The 26,091-nt window shown below is 41.7% G+C and overlaps 1 protein-coding gene and 2 long non-coding RNA genes across 3 annotated transcripts in view; all 3 read left to right on the top strand.

Annotated features, from left to right (window-relative positions):
- The window catches only part of LOC110216292 (T cell receptor beta chain MC.7.G5-like), a 69,311-nt gene extending 48,186 nt beyond the window's left edge, over positions 1-21,125 (top strand). Inside the window, exons 3-8 of the mRNA XM_078149861.1 lie at positions 6,115-6,302; positions 13,412-13,655; positions 18,805-19,191; positions 20,200-20,217; positions 20,394-20,500; positions 20,867-21,125. Coding sequence (XP_078005987.1) covers positions 6,115-6,302; positions 13,412-13,655; positions 18,805-19,191; positions 20,200-20,217; positions 20,394-20,500; positions 20,867-20,887 — 965 coding nt within the window. The 3' untranslated portion in view covers positions 20,888-21,125. The remainder of the gene's footprint in view (positions 1-6,114; positions 6,303-13,411; positions 13,656-18,804; positions 19,192-20,199; positions 20,218-20,393; positions 20,501-20,866) is intronic.
- LOC144456939 (uncharacterized) lies at positions 357-6,111 on the top strand. Its single transcript, XR_013486171.1, has 3 exons — positions 357-1,000; positions 1,073-1,322; positions 6,012-6,111. It is a non-coding gene; the product is annotated as an uncharacterized LOC144456939 (long non-coding RNA).
- On the top strand, positions 6,318-7,462 carry LOC110216307 (uncharacterized). Its single transcript, XR_013486169.1, has 2 exons — positions 6,318-6,399; positions 7,045-7,462. It is a non-coding gene; the product is annotated as an uncharacterized LOC110216307 (long non-coding RNA).
- Positions 21,126-26,091: the final 4,966 nt, after the last annotated feature.

Raw genomic sequence — 26,091 nt, 5'->3', positions numbered from 1 at the left:
GAGACATAGCTAACTATGTGAGGTATCAGCCCCTTAGCTAAAGTGAAACACCTTCCTTGAACTTCAGCCCTGCCCACTCTACTTCTTTATAAATAAGAGTCTAAGCAGAAGGGCACAGGTACTGTCAGAGTCGATACTCCTACACAGGTGGCATCTAGGGAGGGGAGCATCTACTCCCTGCCTGGGCCCCCTGAGTTTGTTTCTTCAGTTCCCTCACCACTTCCCACTTTACTCCTCCCCCAAGCCCTGTTCCACCAGTCTCTACCACAAGTACTCCCCAAAACTTCCTCTGGGTTGAGGGAAGGGGATGAGGAGGAGGAGGGGCTATTTTTGTAGCAAGCTGTATCATTGTGGGGACTGGGGGGGGGAGCACAATGATTCAAGTTTATGAAATGCCTTTACAAAAATCCCTCACCCCTAGGATGTCCACTACCCTCTGTCTCTTTTTTGCCGGTCTAAAAGTACAGTTTTGTTGGGGGGGAAAGAGATCTCTAGAGGCAATAGCTGAAAGACTGCTTGATTCCTATAGAAGTTGTAGCTTGGACTCAGTGCCCTTTCCTTCCTCCAACTGACGACTCAATTCCTACCTCTAATTCATAGGTTTAGGTCAAGGTCTCAAGGTATATATGGTAGGCAATCTCTTGGATTTGAATGAGTCAGAAGGTTGATTCAGAAGAGGTAGAGTCCTGTGGCAATATAGTCACAAAGGATTCATTCCAATGAAAAATCAATATTTTATAATGTAATAAAATGAAATAGGAAGCACTGTTGAGGACCCAAAGAGTAACTGCCCATGTTATCTTTATGTTAATTTGACTTTAAATGGATCCAACCATTTGCACTTTTTCACTGTGTCTTGCCGACCCTGGAGGGTCAGGAGAACCAGAAATTAGAAGGCAAGGGAGGCCCCTAAGGGATAGGGAAAAATTCTTGGCAGTCCGCTTCCTACTGTGTCACAACGCGCTTCATTTTGGACCTGGGACCAGACTCAGTGTTCTAGGTGAGGAGGATTGGGATCCAGGATTTAAGGGAGAAGGGTTGGGAAATAATAGCTGCATCTTGGCTTTGACAGTACCCACGCAAACCAACCTACGCTAGCCCCCTTACTCTCCCTCTGGAACCTCTGGACCGGAGGACGTGTGAGGAACGCGGCGGGCACCGGAATCCCTTGACTGGGGCGTGAAGCCCCTCAGAAGCACACCCGAGTTTGAGCCGTGGCCCGAGTTTGAGCTGTGGTTCAAGTTTGAGCTGTAGCCTTAGCTGCTGTGACTACGCCGCCACGCAATTATACTTTGGAGCCGGAACCAGGCTAACAGTTCTGGGTAAGAGAGGGCAGCAGCCACTATCCTCTATTAAAATTCCCATTTAATCCCTCTCAGTGAGCAGTGAATAGGGCAGAGTTGGCAGCTGCTCCCAGCCTAGGAGAGAGCTGACAGGGACTGGAATAAGGACACCCTATAGTCCTCCTCCTCCCCGGTCTATTTGTGTGCGGGGCTGCTGGGCTTTGAGCAATGACATCTTCTACTTCGGAACGGGCTCCAGGCTCTTCGTTCTAGGTAAGCCTGCGTAAAGCCCTGATGGAGGAAGGCAGAATCCTCAGGGAAGGACGGATGTCCCTAGGGTAGAGACGAGGATCAGAGAACGGTTGGGAGTTCGGTTTTTGTGAGGGGACTGGGGGCTGTGACTCTGGTAACACAGCCCAGACTTTTTGGATTTGGAAGTTGTCTGATCGTCATAGGCGAGTCCCCGGACAGCTCATGCAGGGCAAGGTCCGGAAGGGTCCCGACACTACACCGTAGCTTAGCTGATCCCTGGCTAGGGGAGCACCCTCTGGCCGGCAAGAACGGTGCTGGGAAAAAAGTAGCTGTAGCAGAGAAAGAGCCGGCGCCATTTCCATCCCCTACGCACCCTTTCTCCTGACCCATAGACGATTCTTTCCCGATCTGAGTGGACGGTAAGGGATTGTTGAGAGGAGTAGGGGGGCAGGCTGAGATGGACTAAGACCACAGCCTCGGCAGACGGGGAGGACTGGCTACCTGGGCTTTTCTGTGCCAATCTTCCTAGGAGCCAGTGTTTCAGTTTGCATACCCAGGTCACAGGTGATACACCCTCCCAGCTAGCATCTTTTGGTGGGAGGATTTGTCACCTAACATAACTTTGGAAAAGCTTCAGCCTCCCCCCTCTCAGATGCTAACTTCAGTGCCTCCCTCCCCCCTACTTTCCCTTCCCCTAACATGGATTTATTCCAAGAAAACCTGAGTGTACGAGGACAAATTGGGGTGGAAGGGGGAAGGAGGAAGGTAGCAGAGGGACTAGTTTCACTTTTTGGTTTCTAGGCAGAGGGTGTTTTTTGTTTCTGAAGGGGGTGGAGAGAAGCATGCTTCTCAAGCCTTCTCCACTAGACAAAAATAGTGTCTAAAGAGAGATAAAAATCAAAGGGAAAGGATCCAAGCTGACAGAGAGTGTGGATTAACAGCCAGACAGTATGGAGTTATGAAAAAGACACTGAATTTGGAGTGAGAAGACCTGGGTTCAGACAGATCTCCAAGCTTGGTGACCTTGGGCAAGTTACTTACTCTGTCTCTGGGCCTAGAGTACATCATCTGTAAGATGAGAGATTGCATTGTAAGAGCTCCAAAGTTTCTTCCAGCTATAATGGTGCTCTGCACTTTATTTATTCTATCCAATGGCCAAGGAGGTGGAGGATGTTAGTTGAGAGAGACAGAGACAGAGAGAGAGAGAGACAGAGAGAGAGAGAGAGAGAGAGAGAGAGAGAGACAGACAGACAGACAGACAGAGAGAGAGAGAGAGAGAGACAGAGAGACAGAGACAGAGAGAGAGACAGAGAGAGAGAGAGAGAGAGAGAGAGAGAGAGAGAGAGAGAGAGGTGTTGGTTTTTCCCTTCATCTTGATTTATGGAATGGCATACATAGAGCTTAAAAGCTATTATAGTGCTCTATACCCAGAGGACACTTAAGTGTTTACTTATTTAATGGTGATGAAGAGGAAGGAGGGGAAAGATGATAATAATTGATGGACATGGTAGAAGGGGAGCATGGGAGCAACAGACGCAGGCAATGGGAGAGAACTAGTTCCAGTCTGGGCTTGACTTTTCAAAGTAAACTCCTGTATAGATTACAAATTCTGCCCCTCCCCCTCCCCAAATCCTCCACTCTCTTACTCTGGGATCCTGTTCCTTGAGAAAAATCATAGGATTTTGAACTGGAAAAATGTTGGAGATTATCTCATCCCAACCTTTATTTTTAGAAATTAAGGAAGTGAGTCCTATAGAGGTGAAATGTAACTATACATGTAACCAACCCTTGCCCATGACCACCCATCAGACTAGTTAGTCACATAAATTGGAGGAGTAAGTTCTTGTCTCCATTGGGTGATTGACTCAAGGGTGCCACAGGACTCTCTAGCCCTGACATATTTCCCCTTCCCCTCAGACGAGGCCTAAAACCTCCACCATTACAGTTACTCCTCTGGGTTTGATGAGAGATAAGAAAAGAGGGAATAGAGACTCCAGGCTCTTTAAATGCATATATTTTACTTGAGAAAGGTGCAATATGAATCTAATGTTTGATGAGTTCTCTTGTACAATAGGGATTATATTTATTCCTCTTAGCACTAGAGGGGAAAACTAAGATTAATATGTAGAATTTTTAGGGAAGAATATTTCAACTCAGTCTAGGGAAGGGTTTCTTAGTTTGAGCTATTCAAAAATAGACCAGGATGCTTTTCTAGGTGGTGAGTTCCCTGTCCCTCCAGGTGTTCAAGCAAATGCTTGATGGCCACTTGTTGGGGATGAAAATGTACTTCATTCTTCAGTAAAGATCTTAGATCACTTCCATTTATGATGCCAAGATTCTAGAAGGGGGAGTTGATTTCTACTAAATGCATTCTCTAATTCAGCATTAAAGCCTAGACCAATTTAATAAACACTTATTTTAGCTCTTAGGTATATGGAGATTTTAAAGATAAATAAGATAAGATCCCTGCCACCATAGAACTCCCCTTAGCTTAAATGAGTTTGTTGTTGTTATTCAGTCTCCTCTGACTCTTCCTGACCCCATCTGGGTTTTCTTGGCAAAGATACCCAAGTGGTTTACCATTTCTGTCTCCAGCTCATTTTACAGATGAGGAAACTGAGGTAACAGGGTTAAGTGACATGCCCATGGTCACATAGTTTCTGAGGGCTCAATTTGAACTCAGGTCTTCCTGACTCCCGGCCCAGTATTCTATCCAGTATTAGAGTATAAAACCATTCACCTATAATAGCAAGACCGTAATGATATGGGAAAAGATCAAAGAAGTTTTGACATGAAGGAGGGAGAAAATAAGCATTTATATATAGCCCCTAAATATTGTTTCACTTGACCCTCACAACTCTGAGAGGTGAGTGTCGTTATTATCCCCTTTTTTGCCATTGAGAAAATTGAGGCAAACAAAGGTTAAGTGGCTTGCTCAGGGCTAGGATCACATAACTAGTAAGTGCTGAGGCTGGATTTGAACTAAGGTCTTCCAGACTCCAGGCTCATTACTATATCCACTGTACCACCAGCTGACTCAGAAGATGTAATTCAGGTTACTTGAAGCCTAGGTTACATGGCTTCAAATGGTTGATCATTCTGAGTTGTCACAGTAGGGAGACATTTACAGATAAAGAAACTGTGGGCTTGCTAGTGGACTCAACATAGACATATAGGACCCTGCCTTAAGCTAATTTGAAGGAAGCTACAGATTCTCTTAGGCGGTTAGGGACAGGAACATGGGAGTCCGCTTGTGCAAAGGCATGAAGGTGGTAGATGAAAAGTCCTGGACAAGGAACAGCTAGTGGTCCAGTTTGACTGGATCAGGAAATGCTTCAAGGGGAGTAATACAAAATAAAAGCAGAGAAGAGGAGAGGGGCAGATTGTAAAGGATTTTAAATATCCAGCTGAGCATATTGTTTTCATCCTAGAGATAGTATAAAGTGATTGAAGATTTATTAATGGTGTCAGGGGAAGAGGAGACTTGGTCATATCTGTCCTTTAAGAATTTGGATTTAGCAACTATATGGAAGAATTAGAGAAGGTGCTGGGAGACCAATTAGGAAGCTACAAAAACAGACTAGGTAAGTGATGATAAGGGCCTGAAATAAGGTAAAGACCAAGTGAGTGTAGAAAAGAGGACAGATGTTGGAGAGGTTGAGGAGGTAAGATTGACAATCATTATGTAAGATGTCCCAAAAATCTTAGTAATAAGATTAACAAGTAATAAGATTCTTGGGACATCCCATATAATACTATTAAGGAAGAGGATGACTCCAATGATGAATGTCTGAAAGGATACCTGTGCCTTTGAAAGAAATGGGGAGAGGTGGAGGAGAGATAGGGTAGAGGGCTCAAAGAAGTCTACCAAAAGAGAAAGGGAACTGGAACTTCAATGACAGAAGTAAAGTAACTTTATACATGTGAGGTATGGTAGGGAAAAAAGGTCCTTCAAGGATTCTAGATCTACAGTAATTGAAAAGTCTTTTCAATTAAACCACAACACCACTTATTAAGTATCTGCTATGTTCAAAATAATTTGTTATGTACTAGAAGAAATATAAACTTAAGCAAAATAATATATCTGAACTCAAGGAACTTGCATTTGAGTAGGAAAGGTAAATTATATATTCAAAAATTATATGCATGTATACAAAGTATGTATAAAAATTACAATGCAAAACATAACATTACAAGTGGACAAGAGAGTTATGGAATCCTGTGACTTTTATCTGTGAGATCAGGGAAGATTTTTCAGGTTTCTTATGTAAAATGAAGAAATTGGCAAAGGTGATTCTTCTTTAAATACGTAAGTAGGCCTTGAAGAATAGATAAGATTTTAATAGGCAAAGAGGATATCTTAATTCTCGAAGAGTACTACAAATAAGCAAATACATAAAGCATCCTTCTTCCTCCCTCTTACAGTAAAAGAGCTCTCTGTCCAGTCTTGGATACCAATCCCTTTCCATTTTTCAGATGACCTGAAACAAGGTGATTCCCCCAAAGGTGACTGTGTTTCAGCCGTCTGAGGAAGAGATTGAGGAGAAGGGAAAGGCCACACTGGTCTGTCTGGCCACAGGCTTCTACCCGGACCTTGTGGAGCTGAGCTGGTGGGTGAATGGGCAGGAGACCAAAGTTGGGGTCAGCACAGACCTTCAGCCCTCCAAGGAGCAGCCTAATAGCACCTTCTCCAAGTACTCGCTGAGCAGCCGCCTCCGGGTTTCTGCTCCCTTCTGGCGCAATCCCAAGAACAGTTTCCGTTGCCAAGTATTGTTCCATGGGATCTCAGAGGATGAGCCCTGGACCAGTAACATGAGCAAACCCATCACTCAGAATGTCAGTGACCAGATCTGGGGAAAGGCAGGTGAGAAATATAACGAGCAGGGGTATGGTGGGGATTGTATAATGGGCAAACAGACCCAGAAAAGAAAACCAAGACAGAGACACAGGGAGGGGAAGAGAGAGGCAGAAAAGGACAAGGACAGAATGAAAGAAAATCCAAAAGCATAAGCAGAAAGGGAAGGCAGAGAATCAAAAATACAGACAATAAAAGAAAGAAAATAATCTGTCCCCAAGAATATCCCTTGGCAACATGGATCTAGAGAAAAAAAAAAGAGTCAGGCTACATTTCCCTGGAAGTAATCAAGGCTTTTTCCTGCATGAATTAGGTATCAACTCTGATTCAACTTTCTCCTTCAACCCCAATCAGAGTCTTGCAGATAGCAGACCCAGACCACCAACTTGCAGATATCCTTCTGATGTTGCATCCTTCCATTTGCCCACAATCATAAAGATAATGTGTTTTTTCAAAATACGAGCAAGGAGGGAAGTACAGGACTAGGGCTAAGTTAGAAGGTATTAAATATTTAAAATAATATGTAAAAATGCCTCCACATTTATTTTGGTTCTTAGACCAATAGCCATGATTTAACCTATATGGCCTACCTAAAAGGCAACATCTTTGGGAAAGCCAAGGATTATCCAATATGTTCCAAATTTTCTCTTTCAGATTGTGGTATTACCTCTGGTAAGTAAATCTCTTTTTCTCTTTTCTCCTTATTCCCTACTCTTTTGCCAGCAACCATAGCCCAGATATCCCTTGGGTAAGCTCCTTGAAGGCAAGGATCTTCTTTTGCCTCTTTTTGTATCCCCAAAGTTTAGCACAGTGCCTGGCATGGAGTAGGCACTTAATAAATGTTTATTGATTGATTGATTGAATATACTACTCCATTGTCGCATCAGTGATGGCAATGTGGGACTAGAGGAGGCCAGAATTGCATGTTTACAAGTATGGAGTCTCTATCCTCACAGAGTCCTATCAGCACAGTATCCAGTCTGCCACCTTCCTTTATGAGATCCCTGCTGGGGAAAGCCATGCTGTATGGTTTGCTGGTCAGTGCCCTGGTGTGGAGAGCCATGGTAAGGAATTTAAAAAAGGAGAAAGGAAAATGGGACACAATTATGATCTAAAACCAGCCCTAGAAAATATGATGAACCCATAAGTCATCAAGGGTAGGGGAAATGTGAGGGAGGAAGGAAATAGCCCCAAAGGCCCCACAAAGTACCCCAAAGTGGCTTTAAACTTTTAAGCTTACAAATTGGATTGGTGGGAATGGAGAAATTCAAAGTGAAATTAAAATAAATTAACAACGAATTATAACGAGAATCCAGTGTCTTATAAAATATTTGGCGTAGATAGCCCAAGTCCTGGACTTCTCCATTCTGCAACATGTCCCTTAACTTATTTCTCCACCATGATGTTACCTGGGAGATTAACAAGAGATAATTTGTGTGTCTTTTTTAGGCCAAGAAAAAATATTCCTGATGCCAGCTGTGGAGGTGAGAAGAAGGAGAAGAGAACAGGAGGATTCAGTACCCCAGTTTGGCTTCTGCTTTCTCTACTCCTATTCTGTGTTTCAGAAAAGCTATTGTTCCCTCAGTCTTCATCCCCATCCTTCAAAGGTCTCTCCAAAGAGAACATTTCAATCCCAAGGGGAGAAGGATGGTGGTTTAATTTTGAAGAAATAAAAAAGACTGCCCTGGCTTAGCAGTTACCAGTTATGTCTCTGTCTTTTTTCTCATCCACTTAATCTGGAAATATTCCTCTAAACTGGGATATACAGTTCAAAAAAGCATTAGCACAGTTAATGGAAAACCTGTTTGAGCAAAGGAAGAGGTTATTCTATTAGGACATTAGCATCCCCCTCCTTGAGTTTCAAATTGTTGTCGATCTCACTCGTCATTACATAGGTACTCCAGAGGTAGAGTTAAGCCAATGGATGCTAGATGTTGTGAGTGTATGGGAGAAAAAGCTGCACACAGGGAAATCACAATATCCAGTGATTAAGGGGATGTCTGAAAAGAGGTGGGAAATAGAAATATGGTGTGAAGAAGAGCTAAGCCCTATTATAATTAGAGAATGAAACAAGACAGGTGGGAAAGGATTGAGAATGTGAGGAAAAGATAAAAGAATGGTCATGAAATTGGAATAAAGTTTAAATGAGAGGTAGATTGAATGGAAGCCTGGGACTAATATGAAGGCTGATCTGCTTTGAGTGGCAGTTCATACTGAATTATTCCTTTTATGTTCTGAACTTTGGAAATTTTCACATGGAGTGGAGGTTGGAATTGAAGTTTAGGAGAGGAATAAACAGATATGATGTTCATCTGAATAAATATAATAAATGAATCCATGAGACCTAATAATATCCAAAGAAAACAGAAGTATAGACTGAGAAAAGGGCCCCAGGCAGAGCCAAGTCTTTAATAATAAAATAAATGTGAATAAAATCAAATCTGAGATTTTATTCTACATTGAGAAAATTTGCAACACAACAAAAGGATGAAAGTAATCAGTGATGGAGGAACTGGGGAAAGTGAGGCATATTAATACAATGTCGATGAAACTATGAATTGGTCTATTATCTAATTTGTAATTTGTAATTGTGATTTATAAAAGCAACTAAAATGTCCATAATGTTGACCCAAAGATCCAACTCCCAGATCAGAATCAGAAAGAAATGTCCCACGTGTGCCAAAATATTCGTAACAGCATTTGTATAGCAGCAGCAAAAAAAACAAAAACAAAATAAGTGCCCTTTGATGGGGAATAGGGACTTAGTTTGTGTTGGTATAAGGAACTTCTGGATCAGAGAACTCCTTCTATCAATGCAAGTTGACACCTTCTCTGTAACTTATATTCCCATAGAGTGTCCTAGGACACTGTGGTCATATAAACAGCACGTGTCAAAGATGAGGCTTGAACCTGGGGCTTCTTGACTCTGACTCAAGCATTCTATCCATTATTCTTCTCTTTTGATTAGGGAATAACTAAATAAATAACGACATCTGAAAGTAATGGAGTATTACTGTGAAGGAATAAAACATGAAAACAATAAATTTTGAAAGGCATAGGTAGATATAGAACTGATGGAAAGCAAGGAAACTGAACCAGGAAAGTTTATACATAATAACTACAAAATGGAAATGAATGAAAAAAACCCAAGCTGAATTCTATGTAATTATAATGACCAAACTTCGCCCTTGAAAAGAGGTGAAGAAAATATGTCCTCCTTATCTTCCTTGCAGAGACTGGAGACTATTCCTATGAAACTCTGCTTATAATTAGTTGATATGTTGATTGGTTTTATTGAAGTGAATGTATTTAAGGGAGATATGAGACATTTATTAAGGGTGAAAGTGGCATAAAAGCAAAAGATAACATTTTTTTATGGGGAAAGGCAGAGAGGAGAGATGGGTTGGAGACCAGGATCCATTTGAGAACAGGTCAAGAGTACTCATAGTTAAACCTTAGCCAATCAGTGGAGATCATTTGTAATCTAGGAAACTTTGGGCAAGTCACCCAAGTCCTTTTTGAGACCCCCCAAAAATGATAGAGTTTCAGCAGAGTAGTAGAGACAAAAGCTAGATTACAACAGGTTGATAAGTGAATGAGAAGACAATCCCAGTTACATAGTCACAAGATCAAATGGCTGCTTTTAAGCGTGTAGTTCTCAACACATCTGAACGTAGAGATAGATGGCCTTTAATTTCTATGACACATTTCTTTACCACACAATTTTTTAACTGAACCTTTGTTGTCTTGCTTTACACTCAAGGTTTGTTCATTTTGTTTTGTTTTATGGTCAGGGATAGGGAAGAATCTTCTTCCCTCAACCAAACTTTGAACTCCTTGAAGGCAGAGAGACTATGTTTTTACATATCTTTGGCTTTGTGAGGAGGCCCTTGGACTCACAAAATAATTAGGCCCCAGTTAGCATAAGCTATCCAAATTCTACTTAACATATAACACTGTTCCCCAAATAATTTAGATTTCTAAAGTGTTGAGATGATCTTCTGATTCTGATACCACTGTCTTTTAGGGTGAGAGAAACTCTGAACCATCTCAAGGACTGGACATGTATATTGTTTTAACCTCTAAATCAGGGGATTCTGGATCAGTTCTTTAGATTATACAATCTTGGATTGACAGCTGGAAAGGACCTTTGGGTTCATCTATCCTTTGATTAGGGGGAGGGGATATTTTATAGATTAGGAAACAGAGTTACAGAATTTAGATGACTTGCCCATAGTCACATATGATAGAAAGTGGCAGGGCTAAAATTTGAATGCAGGTTTGTCTGGTTCCAAAGCCAGCATTTTATCCTATATACCCTTCTTGTTCTTTGGTTACCCCTTCTGCATCTTGTAATTGGCAGGAAAAGACTCCTTTTCATAGGCTACATGGAGAAAGATGGACTAAAGTAGTAGTTTGTTTCATAGACCCTTTTGGTGAAATCTATGGAAACTTTCTCCAAAAAACAAAAGATTTTAAATGCATAAAAGCTTTAAATGCATAAATTGGGTCACAAAGGAAGCCAAGTATAATGAAATAGTTATCAAAAAAAAATTTTTAAAGAAAAAACAAGTTCATGAACCTTGGGTTAAGAACTTCCCTACTAAAGGAATAGGAGTTTGAGCATCTTAGAGGTCATCTTGTGTAATTGCCATATGCATTATTCCCAGAACAACATCCTCCAGAAGTGGTCATCTGGCTTCTATTTGAACACTTACAGTAAGAGAATTTATTCTTTTTATTTTATTGTTTGGGCGGAAATTGGGGTAAAGTGACTTGCCTAGGGTCACACAGCTAGTCAGTGTGTGAGGTTGTATTTGAACTCAGGTCCTCCTGACTTCAGGTTTGGAGCTCTGACCACTGTGCCATCTAGCTGCCCTGAACTTATACTTTTTAAAGAATTTCATTATTCTTTTGGGAGTAGTGTGATGTGTGAGGAAGTTCTTCTATGTTCCTAACCTCTGAGGGCAAGAAAATGAGGCTAATCCCTCTTCAATAGATTTTTTTTTCCATATGGTATATATCAAAATTTTCAAGTCTCCACCATTCTTCTTGTTAGTGCCTTTCTAAATGTGAAACCAAGAACTGAATACATTAGCAAAGAGGGAGTTTGAATCAGACACAACTTTGCAGGAGTTTTGTCATTCTTTTCATTTCAATTAAAGGCCCAAGATTCAGTGGGATATCACAGGGTCTAGAGAAAGAGAATGCCAGGAATTGGCCCTGGGCATGAAAAGGCACAGCAAGAAGCCCCCAACAGGTAGGAGATGTAGGCCCCACAGAAATTAAGTGGGAAGACAACAAACTCCACTTGATTTGCCATTCTGCCTAGGTCCCTCAGGGAGACAATAGCTCATTTCTCCCTGAAGATTATCTCCTCCCCTCCTTCCCTGCAGAGTAAGTGTTGAAGTAGACAACTGAACTTGGACTCAAGACCCCTGGATCTGGATCCTGCCTCAGACACTTGCTGTGTGTCCCAAGACAAAGTCACTTAATCTCACTGAGCCTCAGTTTTCTCATTTGTAAAATAGCACCTACGTCAGAGTTGTGGTGAGGCTTAAGTTAAATGATGTATGTGAAAAACCTTTGCAAAGCCTTAAAGTTCTGAAAGTGAGCCTGGCCCAGGGGCCAGAGAGCAATCCTAGAGACTGTGAAGACAAGTCTGAGTCCCATCTCTGACCCATCTCGACTGGGTAATCTTGGTCAAATCTCTTAGCTTCTCAGTGCTTCAGGCAATACTCAAGATTAAATTGCGTTGACAGAAAGTGGCACCCTTATCTGGGAGCTCTCTGTACCAACGAATGTATGTTTATGCTTAAGGTGCTAAAGAAACACGAGCAATATTACAATTATGGCTATCCCTGAGAGTGCTTATACAGCAGAAAAATGAACTAGCCAGTTGGAAAGTTGACTTCCTTCCCACTATGCCCCTGCTCCTTGAAGGAGTAAACTCGTGGAATTTGCCCAAGAATATTGTCTCTTTGCTTCTTGAGACTCAGCTAGTTACTTTAAGTGGTGGCCTCTTAACTAAAGAGAAACGTCTTCCTTCCACCTTAGCCCAGCCTACTCTGCTTCATCAGAAATTCTAGTCTTAGTAGAAGGGGCACAAGTACTCTAATGGTTTGCTGCTCTTACACAGGTTTTCTACCCAAGTGTCATCTAGGGAGAAATTCAAGTACAACCTGACTACTCCTTTTCTCCTGTTACTTCATCACTTCCCCTTTACCCTTCCCCCAAGCCCTGCGCTGCCAGATCCCAGCCGCAGTCACTAGCTCCCCTCTAAATCTCCTCAGAGTTGAAAGAAGAGAGATTGAGGGGAGGGGCCATTCTTGAAGTAGGTTGTATCATTATGGCAAATAAGGGGGGGAGGGGTAGGGCACAAAGAGCCTCCGGAAGGTCTTTACAAAAATCTCTTGTTCCAATGACAAGCCCAACCCTCCCTTTCTCCCCTTTTTTGGGGAGTCTGACTGAGAAATTACAAAGGCAGTGTCTATCTCGGAGATTTCAGGGTCCCTATGAATGTAGATAGGGGGAAAATGTGTCTTTATTTTCAGTAATCTCCAAGTGAAATTTGGCATTTTCTTCCATTAAGATTTTTTTTAATCATTATTCTGAGAATAGGTCAAGAGTTTCATCAGTTTGCTGAAGGAGTCCATCACACACACACACACACACACACACACACACACACACACACACACACAAACACACACACATATGCCCCATTCGAATGAGAAATCAATATTTTAGAACATAATTTGCAATGAAAATTATTACTTTGTGCTCTCCCCCCAATTATTCCCATTGCTCTCATGTTATTTTGCCTTTAAACATATCCAACTTTATCTAAAAGTTTACTTTTTCTTGTTGATAGTGGAGGGTGGCAGGGGTAATTAAAGAGACAGAGCAATCCCCAGGATACAGATAGATTTATGTTGAGCTCTGTCCTATTGTGTTTCAATGAACTTCATTTCGGACCTGGGACCAGGCTCACTGTACTAGGTGAGGAGTGCATGGGTGAAATCTTCCAGGGCAGTTTTATTTTCAGGCGAACTTTACCTATTCACCCTGTTCCAGCCCTCTGAAGTCCGCGGAGTGGGTTAGGGGCGGTGGAGCTGTGATAGGGGTATGGGGAGGGCTCCTAGATTATTTGGTAATAGAGAGAAGCCCAATAGATGATTTCCTGAGTTTGAGCTGCAGCCCCAGCTGCTGTGCTAACACCGGGCAGTTGTACTTTGGAGTCGGAACCAGGCTGACAGTGTTGGGTAAGAAGGGACAAACAGCACCCATACTACCCTACTCCTTCCTATTCCTGCATTCACAGTGATCAGGGCATAGGACAGAGTGGGGATGGCAGCTGTCTGAGGGAGAACTGGGGACTGGGAATGGGGATGCCTTACTCCTCAGCTCTTTCGTGTGCCAGGCTGTGTTGCTGTGGGCACAGAGACTCAATATTTCGGGGCTGGCTCCCGACTCATCGTTCTAGGTAAGCCTGTACAGAGTCCAACTGGGGGCTTAGAGGGTCCCCTGAGTGTGATTGAAGTTGTTGGGGCAGAGAGAAGGTGCAGAGGATGGTTGAGGTCCAGATTTTGTGAGGGGTCTGAAAACTGTGTTCCGCTGACACTCAGATTTTTGAGTCTGGAAGTCGGCTGACCGTTGTAGGTAAGTGATCCTGAGCAACTCTTTGTTGAAAGTCCGGAAGGGTCCCAGTGCTACCATGTGGCTGATCCTTGACTCAAGGAGGTCCCGATGGCCAGGGACAAGAAGGGAGGCCCCAGACCTGGGAAGAGGCAGCTACGGTTGGGAGAGAGCCAGTGCACTTTTCATCCCCAGACGCTTCTTCGCTGAGGACTCTTGCTGCAGGGCAAGGTGGGGGACAGGCAAGCTCTAGGTGAAGAGATGAGTTGGACTGGGAACTGAGCCCCGACAGATGTGGGGGATGGGCAGCCGAGGTTTGGCTGCAGAGCTCTAGCTCTGTGTACTCCTATGAGCAATATTTCGGCCCAGGTACTCGGCTATTGGTCACAGGTAAGACATCCTCCCCACTACCCCACTGTCCAGGGACCAGAAGGGCACAGTTGGAAGATTCATCCCACTAAGGTAGCATGGGAAAGCTCCCGTCAGTCGTCCTCTTTCCTGCCACTCACTAACCCCCATTCTCATCCCTTGTGCACACTCGGCTTACTCGCATAGAAAAGGAGGTAGGAGGCCAGCCGGGGGGACGGGATAGGGGGGTTGTTTCGGATTTCCTAGATATGGGTGAGTGAGTTAGGTATGGGAGGGTGCTTCTTTCGTTTCTGAAGGGAAGGATCATATGCAGAAGGAAAGTGAGGGTCCCAAGCCGCCTACGTTGGACTAAAGAGGTACAGCTCTAAAGAAAAAAAAATAATCTGAGGGAGAGCGAGTGTGGATTGATAGTGAGACCTTAGGAGATAGTGAAAAGGGATTTGGAGTCAGAGGACTGGGATTCACGTACAGATCTGTTACTACCTGGGTGATTTGGACCAAGGCATTTTGCCTCTATAACTCAGTTTCCTCGTTTGCAAAATGAAGGGTTAGACTAGATTACATGTGGAAAAGATTTACCTATCCTAATTCTTATCATCCCCAATTCATTCCAAACTCGTGGCTGAGGCATACAACAAATTCTTAGGTGACAATAATAATTATCCTCTTCTCATCTTGTATAGCTTACTATTTGGTGTTTGAAGGGAATCAGGAATATGGGGGTGAGAGGTGGAGGGTGGGAAACCGTTTTTGTTGGACAGAGAAAGAAAGGTACAGGTCTGAAGATGTTTACATGAATTACTGCTGTTGCGCCCGCCCCCCCCCCCCCTCGCCACACACACTAGAGCATAAGCTTTAGGGTAAGAACTCTTCACTTACATTTTTTGTATCCCCTGAAACACTCAATCTTGTTGCTCAGCACATAAGAAACTTTTTTAAAATGTTATTGTAGTATAGACATAAGGCCACACATCCAATATGACAGATTCCATAACCAGGGGACCTTTAGGTATTTAATGGTAATGATGATAGTTATGATGATTGATGAACAAGGATGGAGAGCAAAAATGGAAAGACACATAGAGACAAGGTGGTGGGTCAGAAGAGAATTAGAACTAAGATGGGTTTGAGGGCTTGGCATTTTAAAATGGATTCTGAATTAGGTTACAAAATCCTAAGTCCCATTTCTTCACCTACTCACCTTTGGTTTCTAGTCCCCGAGAAAATTATAGGATTTAGAGTTGCAGGGTACATGAGAAACCACTTAATCCAATTCAGCTTCCTAATTTTAGACATGAGGCAACTGAATTTTAAAGGAGTGAAGTGGTGTGAGCATTATTCATGATTACACAAAATGCCCTTGCCCATGCATAACCAAGATTCAGCCCTACTAATTGAAAAACTTACAAGTTGATGGATTTGGGGGGCTCACTGCACTCCAAATATTCCTGCTGACTCTAACTCAGCTGTCTTCTCAAAGAAAAGCCTAAATGATGGTTTCATTGAATATAGTGACAATGATGGGTTCATAGATTTAGAGGTAGAGGGGACCTCCTAGGTCATTGAGTACAACCTCATTTTATACATGAGGAATTGAAGTTTATAGAGGTGAAGTGAGTTGTTCACGGTCATAGGGCCAATTAGTGTCCAAGGTGGGATTTCAACCCAAGTCTTTCTGGTTCCAAGTCTGCTGTGTTATCTACTTACTATACACTCTAGAATTCTGTTCATTTTCTGAAAAGGAAAGGGAATGCACCTATGGTTCTAGAGGGGATCTTTCCATTAGTCACTGGTTTAGATCTTCTGTGTATAGAGTTCTTTATGTCATGGAGTTAGACATAAGAAAGAACTTCTGGATATTGAGATATATGAGACCTGGGAAACAAGGGAGCTTAAGGAATTCCTGAGATGCAAAAAAGAACTTAGTCTGATGGTATATAAGAAATGTAATTCTTCCTGGAGATCTGGAGAAGGATGAGATAAACTCATGAAATGCATGCAAAGTAACTATATACATACATATGTACATATCTATTATATAATATGTATATGTATACAATGTGTATCATATATATGCACACATATATTTTTATATTAAATATATTTTAGTAATAGAGCTATAAGTATACTTTTCATTCTCTTGACTATACATACCAAGGAATACAATGTGTAAGCAGCAGAATGGCATAATGAAAAATGCCCTGGATTATATAAATTAGAATTCCTGGATTCTAGTCTCAGTTTTTCTACCAAGTAGCCACATGAAGCTTAGTCTAAATCACTAAATTTCTCTGAGCACTATAAAATGGAGGCAATAATGCTACCTTACTTATTACGAGGATTGTAGCAAAGTAAGATCATAGATTTAGAGGTGGAAGGGACCCTAGAGGCTATTTAGTCCAACCTTAGCATTTTACAAATGGGGAAGCAGAGGCCCAAAGAAATTATGTACCTTGCCAATGGCCAAGCAGCTAGTAAACAGGATTTAAACTCAAGTCCTCTGACTCCAAATCCAGACCTCCAAATCTCCTCCACAATTCCTCCATAGTACAAAGTAATAGATACATGTAAGGTTATACAGGGTAGTCAGAAAGTCTTAGTACAGTTTAAACTACTAAAGCTTAATAAAACAAATGTTGGTGATACAAAATGTCCCCAAAGTCTTAGTGTCTGGAGCTAATCTTAGCTGAGTGCTAAGATTTTGGGGACACCCTGTATTAGCCATAAGTAGTAGTAGTAGAAAGCAGTAGCACCAACAATAGTAGTAGTAGTAGTAGTAGCAGTAGCAGTAGCAGCAAACAATAGCAGCAGCAGCAATAGTAGTAGTAAGTAGCAGTAGCAGAAGCAGTAGTGGTAAAAAGCAGTAACAGCAGCAGTAGTAGTAGTAGAAAGCAGTAGCAGTAGTAGCAGTAGTAGTAGCTGCAGCAAGTAGCAGCAGCAGCAGCAGTAGAAGTAAAAAGCAGCAGCAGCAGCAGCAGCAGCAGCAGCAGCAGTAGTAGTAGTAGTAGTAGTAGTAGTAGTAGTAGTAGTAGTAGTAGTAGTAGTAGCAGTAGTAGTAATAGCAAGCAGTAGCAGCAGCAGCACTAAGTAGCTTTTTCTGCTGTACAAATCACCCCAGTAGTCACTTGTTTGGACTGAGGCATCAAAAGACACTTTAAAAACACAAATGTAATATTTGGGAGAAATAACAAGCTGGAAGCAGTCTCAGAGGCCTCTAGCATAACCCTCTCATTTTAAGGAGGAAGAACCAAGGGCTAGGAGAAGTTACATAACTTAGGTACCAAGAATCAAGGATAGGGTGCCACTTAAGGTTTGGGAAGGGGCAAGGGTTGACATAGATCTACTTTTTTTTTTTTGGACTCAACTTAGAAATTCTGTGGAGGATGCAGTGGAGATGGGGTGGACACTGGGAAACCAATTAGGAGGCTATTGTAGTAGACCAGATGGGAGGCAATATGAGCTAGAACAAGGATGAAGATTGGTCATTGGAGTGGAAAGAAGTGAAGAAGTATCATTGTGGAAAGAGAATCCACAAGACATGGTAACTGACTGGATATTGAGATGACAAGAGAAATTGACTCCACGTTTGCAAATGTGGGTGACAAGGAGGATAGCAGAGCCATCCATAGAAATGGGGAAGTTTGGAGGAAGGGGAAGTTTGGGGGTCATTCAGGGCAATCTGTCTTGAGTAATAAGGACTGATTCTTAGAACAGGGAAGAAAAGTAGATTCATATGTCGAAAGAGGGGCTATTCAGTTAAACCATAGCACCATTTATCAAGCTTCTACTATGTGCAGGGTACTTCGTTTTCTACTAAGAGATTTATAAATGACACAATGTCTCTGATCTTGAGGAGTTTACACTCTAGCAAGAAATTTCAAATATGCATGAAAAGGACAGTCTAGAACATAGGATGTCCCAAAAGTCTTAGTGCTTTTTTTTTAAGAGATTAAACCTCAGCTCTATGAAATCTGGAAGTCCCCCACAAAGATTGATAGGTTTAATTATGTTATTATAGCTTAAAACTTCACTAAGACTTTTGGAGTATCCTACATAACATGGAGCACAAAAGTTACATCGTGCTACGTATGATTGATCCAAGAATAGAAAGATCACATCCCCTGGATGGATCAGGGAAGACTTCCTAGGTTCTCATCTATAAAAGGAGGGGGTTGGATGAGATGACTTCTAATGTCCCTTCCTACTCTCTAATACCATAATACACCACTATAATCCTAGATCATATTTGAATTAAATACTATACAGAATTGTAGTGGATGTAGAAGATAGCTTGATACAGGGTACTATAAACAGATAAATACAAAAACATTAAGTATCTTCTTCCTCCCTTCACAAGTAGACAGCTCTGTGACCAGTTATTGATACCAACTCCTTTACATTTTTCAGATGACCTGAACAAGGTGACTCCTCCAAAGGTGACTGTGTTTCAGCCATCTGAGGAAGAGATCGAGGAGAAGGGAAAGGCCACACTGGTCTGTCTGGCCACAGGCTTCTACCCTGACTTTGTGGAGCTGAGCTGGTGGGTGAATGGGCAGGAGACCAAAGTTGGGGTCAGCACAGACCTTCAGCCCTCCAAGGAGCAGCCTAATAGCAACTTCTCCAAGTACTCGCTGAGCAGCCGCCTCCGGGTTTCTGCTCCCTTCTGGCGCAATCCCAAGAACAGTTTCCGTTGCCAAGCATTGTTCCATGGGATCTCAGAGGATGAGCCCTGGACCAGTAACATGAGCAAACCCATCACTCAGAATGTCAGTGACCAGATCTGGGGAAAGGCAGGTGAGAAGTATCATGAGTAGGGGCCTAGGGAAAAGGTAGTCCCACAGAAGGAGGTTAAGACATAAAGGTAAGGAGAGTGAAAGGAAAGAACTAATAAGAAGATCAAGAAATAAAGAGAGAAGCAGAGTAGACAATGCGTGACAACCAGAGAATCAAGGAGAAAACAGTCTTTCCCCTGGGAACTTTCCATACTAGATGGGCCTGGGAGGCAAGAATGCTCCCTAGCTTAATAAATAAACTAATACTAACTAACATTTACGTAGCCCTTACTATGTGCCAAGCACCGTGCTTAGCGCTTTACGTACATTATTTCATTTGATCCTCACAACAACTCCGGGATGTAGGTCTTATTATTTGTCCCCTTTTTACGGATGGAGATATTGAGGCAAACACAGAGTAGGTTATTAGCCCAGAGCCACAGAGCTAGTAAGTATCTGAGATCAGATTTGAAGTCAGATCTTTTCTGCTCCAGGCCTGGCACTCTAACCATGGAGCCAACTCGCTGCCCAATTTCCTACTAGAGTGAAGCTGGACTGCTTCTGTGCCGTATGGACATCTGTGCTGTCCACCTTCCTAGTCTCTATCAGACCTTCACAGAAAGAATCTCCAGACTAAAAATCTATTTGGTTCAGCAGTCTATGTGGAGCCACCCTGAATTTAACCTCCCCCCCCACCATTTCCCTGAGATAACAGTGATGGTATATTTTATAGATGTGAGCTAGGAGAGAATCAAGCTAGCAAGCACTTAATTTGAGCTCCAATTTCCTGGCATTGCGGCAGATGCTGGGGATACAAATAGAAAAGTGAGACAGTCCAAGCAACTTATATTCTATTAATTTCAGGACCAGGACTGGATTTGGAGAGGACTGAGAGATTTACATTTTTAGAACATAATATTTGTTTCTTTGAGAACATGGATTTGTGCTAACTTGGATGGCCACCCAAAATAAAAGCCTCTTTGAGGAAGCTGGGACTAATTTTGTATCTCTCCCAATTTTGTTCTTTCAGATTGTGGAGTCACCTCTGGTAAGTGAGCCTCTCTTTTCATTTTTTCCCCATTCAATGACTCTATTCCTGTGGCTATAGTCTATGGAGGGAGCCCATGGGTACCTGGTGGGTACATGCCTATTCCCTGACCCAGCAATGATGGGAACATAAGACTGGGGAGGTCAGTTTTAGTGGGGGGGTCTTTGTCCCCACAGAGTCCTATCAGCATAGTATCCAGTCTGCCACCTTCTTGTATGAGATCCTGCTGGGGAAGGCCATGCTGTACGGCTTGCTGGTCAGTGCCCTGGTGTGGAGAACCATGGTAAGTGAGGCAAAAGGGAGGGTCAGACAATCTTGAACAAACAAACCCAAGGGAGTAGGAGAACCCCTGGGGTCACTGAGAGAGGGGGAAGCCACAGGTTTGGGAGCGTCATCCAGGAATTCCATTTATTTCTGTAAGCTCACATTTAGTATTATGGAGAATGGAAAGATTCAAGGAGAATTTGAAAGAAAGGAGTGAGTTGATGGGCCCTAACAAAAATCTACCTAGAGTTTTCCTTTCAGAGGCTGTTTATGGGCAGTCCTAATTCCTGAGCTTCCTGTCCGTAACATGCTCTCTCCTTCAGTCTCACCCCAACTGCTAAGTTCTCTGAAAGCCTGACAAGGCCCAATTGTGTCTCTTCCTCAGGCCAAGAAAAAATATTCTTGAAGCCAGCTGTGGACCTGGGAGCAGGGAACTAGGAACACGTAGCCTTCATGCTTTCATCAGCTCAGCTTGGCTTCTCCTTTATCCATTTCCAGCCTGCATTCTGGAAGAGGTGTTCTTCCTTCTCTCTTTATCTTCATCCCTCACAGATTTCCTCAAAGAGAACTACATAAATCGGAAGAGACAAAAGTGGTGGATTAATCTTAAAGCAATAAAAATGTCCTGGTGTGATCTTACTCAACCACTGTGTGTCTGTGGCTTATCTTTATTCCTGGCTTATGTGCTATAGACAATAGATGTTTCTAGGAGGTAACTGATAGTAACTTAAGGAAAATATCCTCTAGCAGAAGAAGAGAATCACCAAGATATTTACATGCCCCACCCTGTTTCCAGGAACAACCTCTCATTTCTCTAAACTAGTAGTGCAGGAAAGCAAGTCCAGCAAACATTTGTTAAATGCAGACTGTTAGCTGCTGCAGTAGATAAAGGGCTAAGTCTGGAGTCAAAAAGATCTGAGTTCAAATTTGGCCTCAAAGACTTAGTAGCTGTGTAAGCCTGGGAAAGTCACTTAATCCTTATTTGCCTCAGTTTCCTCCACTGTAAAATGAGGTTAATTACAGCACCTACCTCTCAGGATTGTTTGTGGGGATCAAATGAGATACTATTTTTGAAATGGTTAGCCCAGTGTGTGGCACATAGTAGGTGCTATATAAATGCTTATTCCTTTCCCCTTCCATTCTACTATGAACCAAGATTTGTAGTAGGCACTGGCAATATAAAGATAAAACAAAATCATCTCTGCCCTAAAGGAACTTACATTGGCTCCAAACATACCTTTCCAATCTAATTATACAAGGCACCCCAAAGGTTTTACTAATTTAAAACTGCACTAAGACTTTTGGGACACTACATATCATTCCCCTTCTCTTTCTAGAATGTAGAGATCCAGCCAAACTGACCTTCTTATACACACTCTTTTTACCATTTTTGCATCTGTGTATTGATTGTCCCTCATACTTGGAATGTATTCCCTGGTCACCTCCATCTGTTAGATTCCCTAGTTTCCTTCAAAACTCTCCTCAAATATCACTTTCTGCGTGAACTTTTCATATTCCGTTCAACTGCTAGTGCACTCTGTCCCTTATAAATTTACCTTTTATTTATTTTGCATATGTTTTGTGTGAACTTTTTCATTCACCTATTGTCTCCCATTATAGAATGTAAGCCTCTGGAGGGCAGGTACTGATTTATTTTTGTCTTTGTGTCCTTAGTGACTAGCAGGATGCCTGGCACAAAACAGGTGTTATCAACAATTGTTGACCCATAGGTTTATTGTACCTTCTTTAGATCACCTCCTTTGAAGATGTAGACAAGAGCCCTTTTATAGGTATTGAATGTAAATGAGATAATTGCAAATGTAAATTCCTAATGTGTAAGAAATCTACTCAAAGTCTGATTGGACTTTTTCATCTCTTGTATAGAAATAATAAGATTCATAAAGAGTCTTAGGAGCTTCTATGCAAGAAATGAAAAAATCTCATCCTGAATTCTTTAAAGAGAGAATGATCAGCTTTAATTAGAGCAGAATTTGGGGAGTAATTGCGGGTTTGGTTGCAATTTGAAAGCTCAGAGGTAGGAGAACCAAGAGAAGTGATTTCAAGGAGATCCCAGTGAGTAGATCATTATGGGTTGCTTCCAATTTGAGCTGTGCTTGGGCTTTTTCAGAGAAGAGGCTGAACTCTGTAGGAGTTCACGGTAAGAGTTTGAGAATTCAGTGTAATAATAGCCCTGGAAGGGTCTTAGACCCTTCTGGAAGACTGGAGCTCTTCTGGTCCAATTCCCACATTTTATAGATGAGGAAATTGAAATAACTCCATTCCCAATACAACTTGCTTTGTATCCTTTTGGAGTGCCCTTTCAGAACTATAGACAAGAGATACCAAATATGGCTAAAATGTTGTGGTGACTAGCCCAAGATGATACAGTATCAAATGAATAGCAAGCATTGGTATCAGGACTAGAATCTAGATCTCCTAATAGCAAATAAGTGAACATCTGCTACACCAATATACCAAGCTGCCATGAAAGACTTAAGGTTCTAAATATAACGCTTCATCAGGACACTTAATTGTGAGCAGCAGTTCTTAAGCTGGAGTCCATGAACTGCTCCCCCCCACCCAGTGGCCTGTGAAGAGATTTCAGAGGTTTACGAACTTGGGTGGGAAAATATTTTAATAACTATTTCATTATGATTGGTTTCCTTTACAATTCTATTTCATTCATTTAAAAACATTATTTTGAAAAGGGCTCCATAGAATTTGCTAGATTGCCAAAAGGGGTCTATAACACAAAAAGGTTAAGGATCCTTGAGTGTTGAAAAAGAAGATTACAACACATTATTGGCTGTATGCCACTTGTATCAACATTTGACAACTGGTCTTCTCCAGCTTCTCTTCAAGTATGGTGTACTTTTACAAAATATACTGAGTGTTCCAAGCTTATTGCACCAAGACTTTTGGGATACCCTGTGTATTCATAGCTCTTATTTACTCAGAATGCAACAGAGCTGAAAGATATTGGATTGTTAATAAACTCAGGGTGAAACTAGGAAATTAAATCTCTTATTACTCTACTTATCTTAAAAGTACTTCTTGGAGTGAAGAACACCTGGTCTGATCTATCTGTTCATAGAAGTGTGAACCCTGACATTCTTCATGTTAAAGTAATTTGCCTGATGAATTCCTCCTGAAGAAGTCTACTTACCTGTAAGAGAAGGGAGCCAAGAATTTTGATCCCAAGATTATAGTCCCAAAGAGAAATCCCTCACTTTTATCCTTGAGTGCTGATGGTGAAACTGACTAATGACAAAAATATGGAGCATTCTAGTCAGAGTGGCAAGAGTAAATAGTAGTTTGGGGGTTAACGGAGTATTTGAGAGCTGGATGGTTGTGTACATGAGGTAAGAGGAGAGAAAGCAGACTAACTCAGTGCTGACGCAGGGGATAAGAGATAACGAGAAAAGACCTTTGTGGAGATATTAGCAGAAATATTAATAAATAGAAAGCAAAACTAATAATAATGATAATAATAATTTACAATTGTACAGAATGTAAAGAATTATAAAGAATTCATTCCTGAAGAGGGATGGATGCTTAGGGGCCAATAAAGATGTTGGCATCAAGGTTCATAGACTTAGGCTTGGAAGGGATATTAGGAGGCCCATCAAGTTTAAACTCTCAATTTCAGAGATAAGGAAATAGAGACCTAGAGAAGTTAATGACTCACCCAATGTCACCTAGTTAGTAAGTGGCACAGACCAAGAAATGAACCCAAATCCTCTGATTTCAACTAAAGGGCAGTTAGGTGGTACAGTGTCTCAGACACTTACTAGCTGTGTGACCCAGGACAAGTCACTAACCCTGCTTGCCTCAGTTTCCTCATCTGTAAAATGTGTTGGAGAAGGAAATGGCAAACCACACCAGTATCTTTGCCAAGAAAACCCCAAATGGGGTCACAAGAACTTGGACATGACTGAAAAATGACTCAACAACAACAACCTGTGATTATAAATCTAACAATTTTTTCCCACTGTACCAGTAGAAAGGTGAGCGGGTATAGAGTTTGTAGGATAGGGTTTCCAGTCAATCTTGGTGGGATGGTGGGGCAGCTAGGTGGCGCAGTGGACAGAGCACTGGCTCTGAAGTCAGGAGGACCTGAGTTCAAATCCGGCCTCAGACCAAATATTAGCTGTGTGACCCTGGGCAAGTTACTTAACCTCAATTGCCTGAAAACTAAAAATAAAAAAAAAATCTTGGTGGGATGCTTCCTAATGCTGATGGACAGAAGCAGGAGATGGGAGGGAAATTTAATAGTGTAGTTGCTTCTCATACTTTATATGTAGGGGAAGCAACGTGTATAGTGAAAATAGTCCTAGATTTATGATGCTGGGCAAGTCAATTTGTCAGGGTCTCAATATCTTCGTTTGTAAAACAAAGGATTTTGACTAGATTGCCTTTATGATCCCTTCCAGATATAAATATATGATCATAATGTACTGGATTCCATTTTTCCTCAAGATGGAAATCCTAAGAAAAATATCCTTCCTTACCCCTTCCTCAACAGTTTATCAATATGCACGGTCTTGGGGAGGAAGCAAACATAATGTGACTCTTGACTTATCTGTTGACATAAACCCCAAATATCCATTTCCTACAGCTGACCCACCTCCTAAGATCTTTATGAACACAGGACTTCCTGATCCCACTGGAAAAGAGGAAGTATGAAAATAGGCTAATGAGAGAAATCCTATAGAGGAGACAAAGAGGTAAAAATATTTATTATTGAGTTTAGTATTTCTCTTAGATGAATAAGATAAATTGCAGAAAATTGTGAAGGAAACCAGTTATAGTAGATTTTAAAAAACGTCATTTTCCCATTGAAGTTCACTGAAAGCTATAAGGAGTCTATGGACCCCCAGGTTAAAAATCCCTAATCTATATGGAATCTAAAAAAGGAGGATAGTAGGATAAGATTTATCCTTTTGTCAATATTATTGAATAGGGAATAAGGTGCTCTGACTGACTGATCCGAATATAATTGGTGGGTATATTGTCATAGCAGAGAAGGCTGCAGGAAGAGATGATAAATTTAGAGCTAGGAAGCGCTTAGGAATTTAACTAGTCTAGCTACATCATTTTTATTCATATGAGGAAAATTTGTGACAGTGCCACAAGAGCAGAGCTAAGATTTGAACCTAGGCCTTTTGATTCTAATTCTAGCACTGTTTCCACCCTACCTATTGATTGCTATGGTGGAGTTATCTCAAGATCATCCAGCTTTCTTTAAGGAAAAAGAAAAAGGGAAAAAATAACCTTGTAAAGTAAATTAGCTTCTCAAATAAATTTCTCTCTTGGGAAGAGACTGATCAGCAGATATAAACATTCATGTTTGCTTAGCAAGCACTTCTCCCAAAGCAGAAATTCATCTGGTGTTTCTGGTTGCTGCTACTCAATCTCCAAGGATCTGGTCATTTCTGGGTAATAAGAGAAAATAAGTTTTCTGAATCCATAAAACTGAAGTATAGATCAAAGATCTAAGGCACCTCCTCCTCTTGTAGCCCAGCATAAGATAGAAAACCACATATACCATGAATTCCTAAACTTATCATCCATAGGGAAGAGTAGACCCAGACCTACAGATAATGCACA

The sequence above is a fragment of the Phascolarctos cinereus genome, unplaced genomic scaffold, assembly GCF_003287225.1.
Source record: "Phascolarctos cinereus isolate Bilbo 61053 unplaced genomic scaffold, phaCin_HiC Scaffold_1;HRSCAF=81, whole genome shotgun sequence".
NCBI lineage: Eukaryota > Metazoa > Chordata > Mammalia > Diprotodontia > Phascolarctidae > Phascolarctos > Phascolarctos cinereus.
The sequence above is the reverse complement of the archived record's forward strand: the minus strand, read 5'-3'. Positions and strand labels throughout refer to the sequence as shown.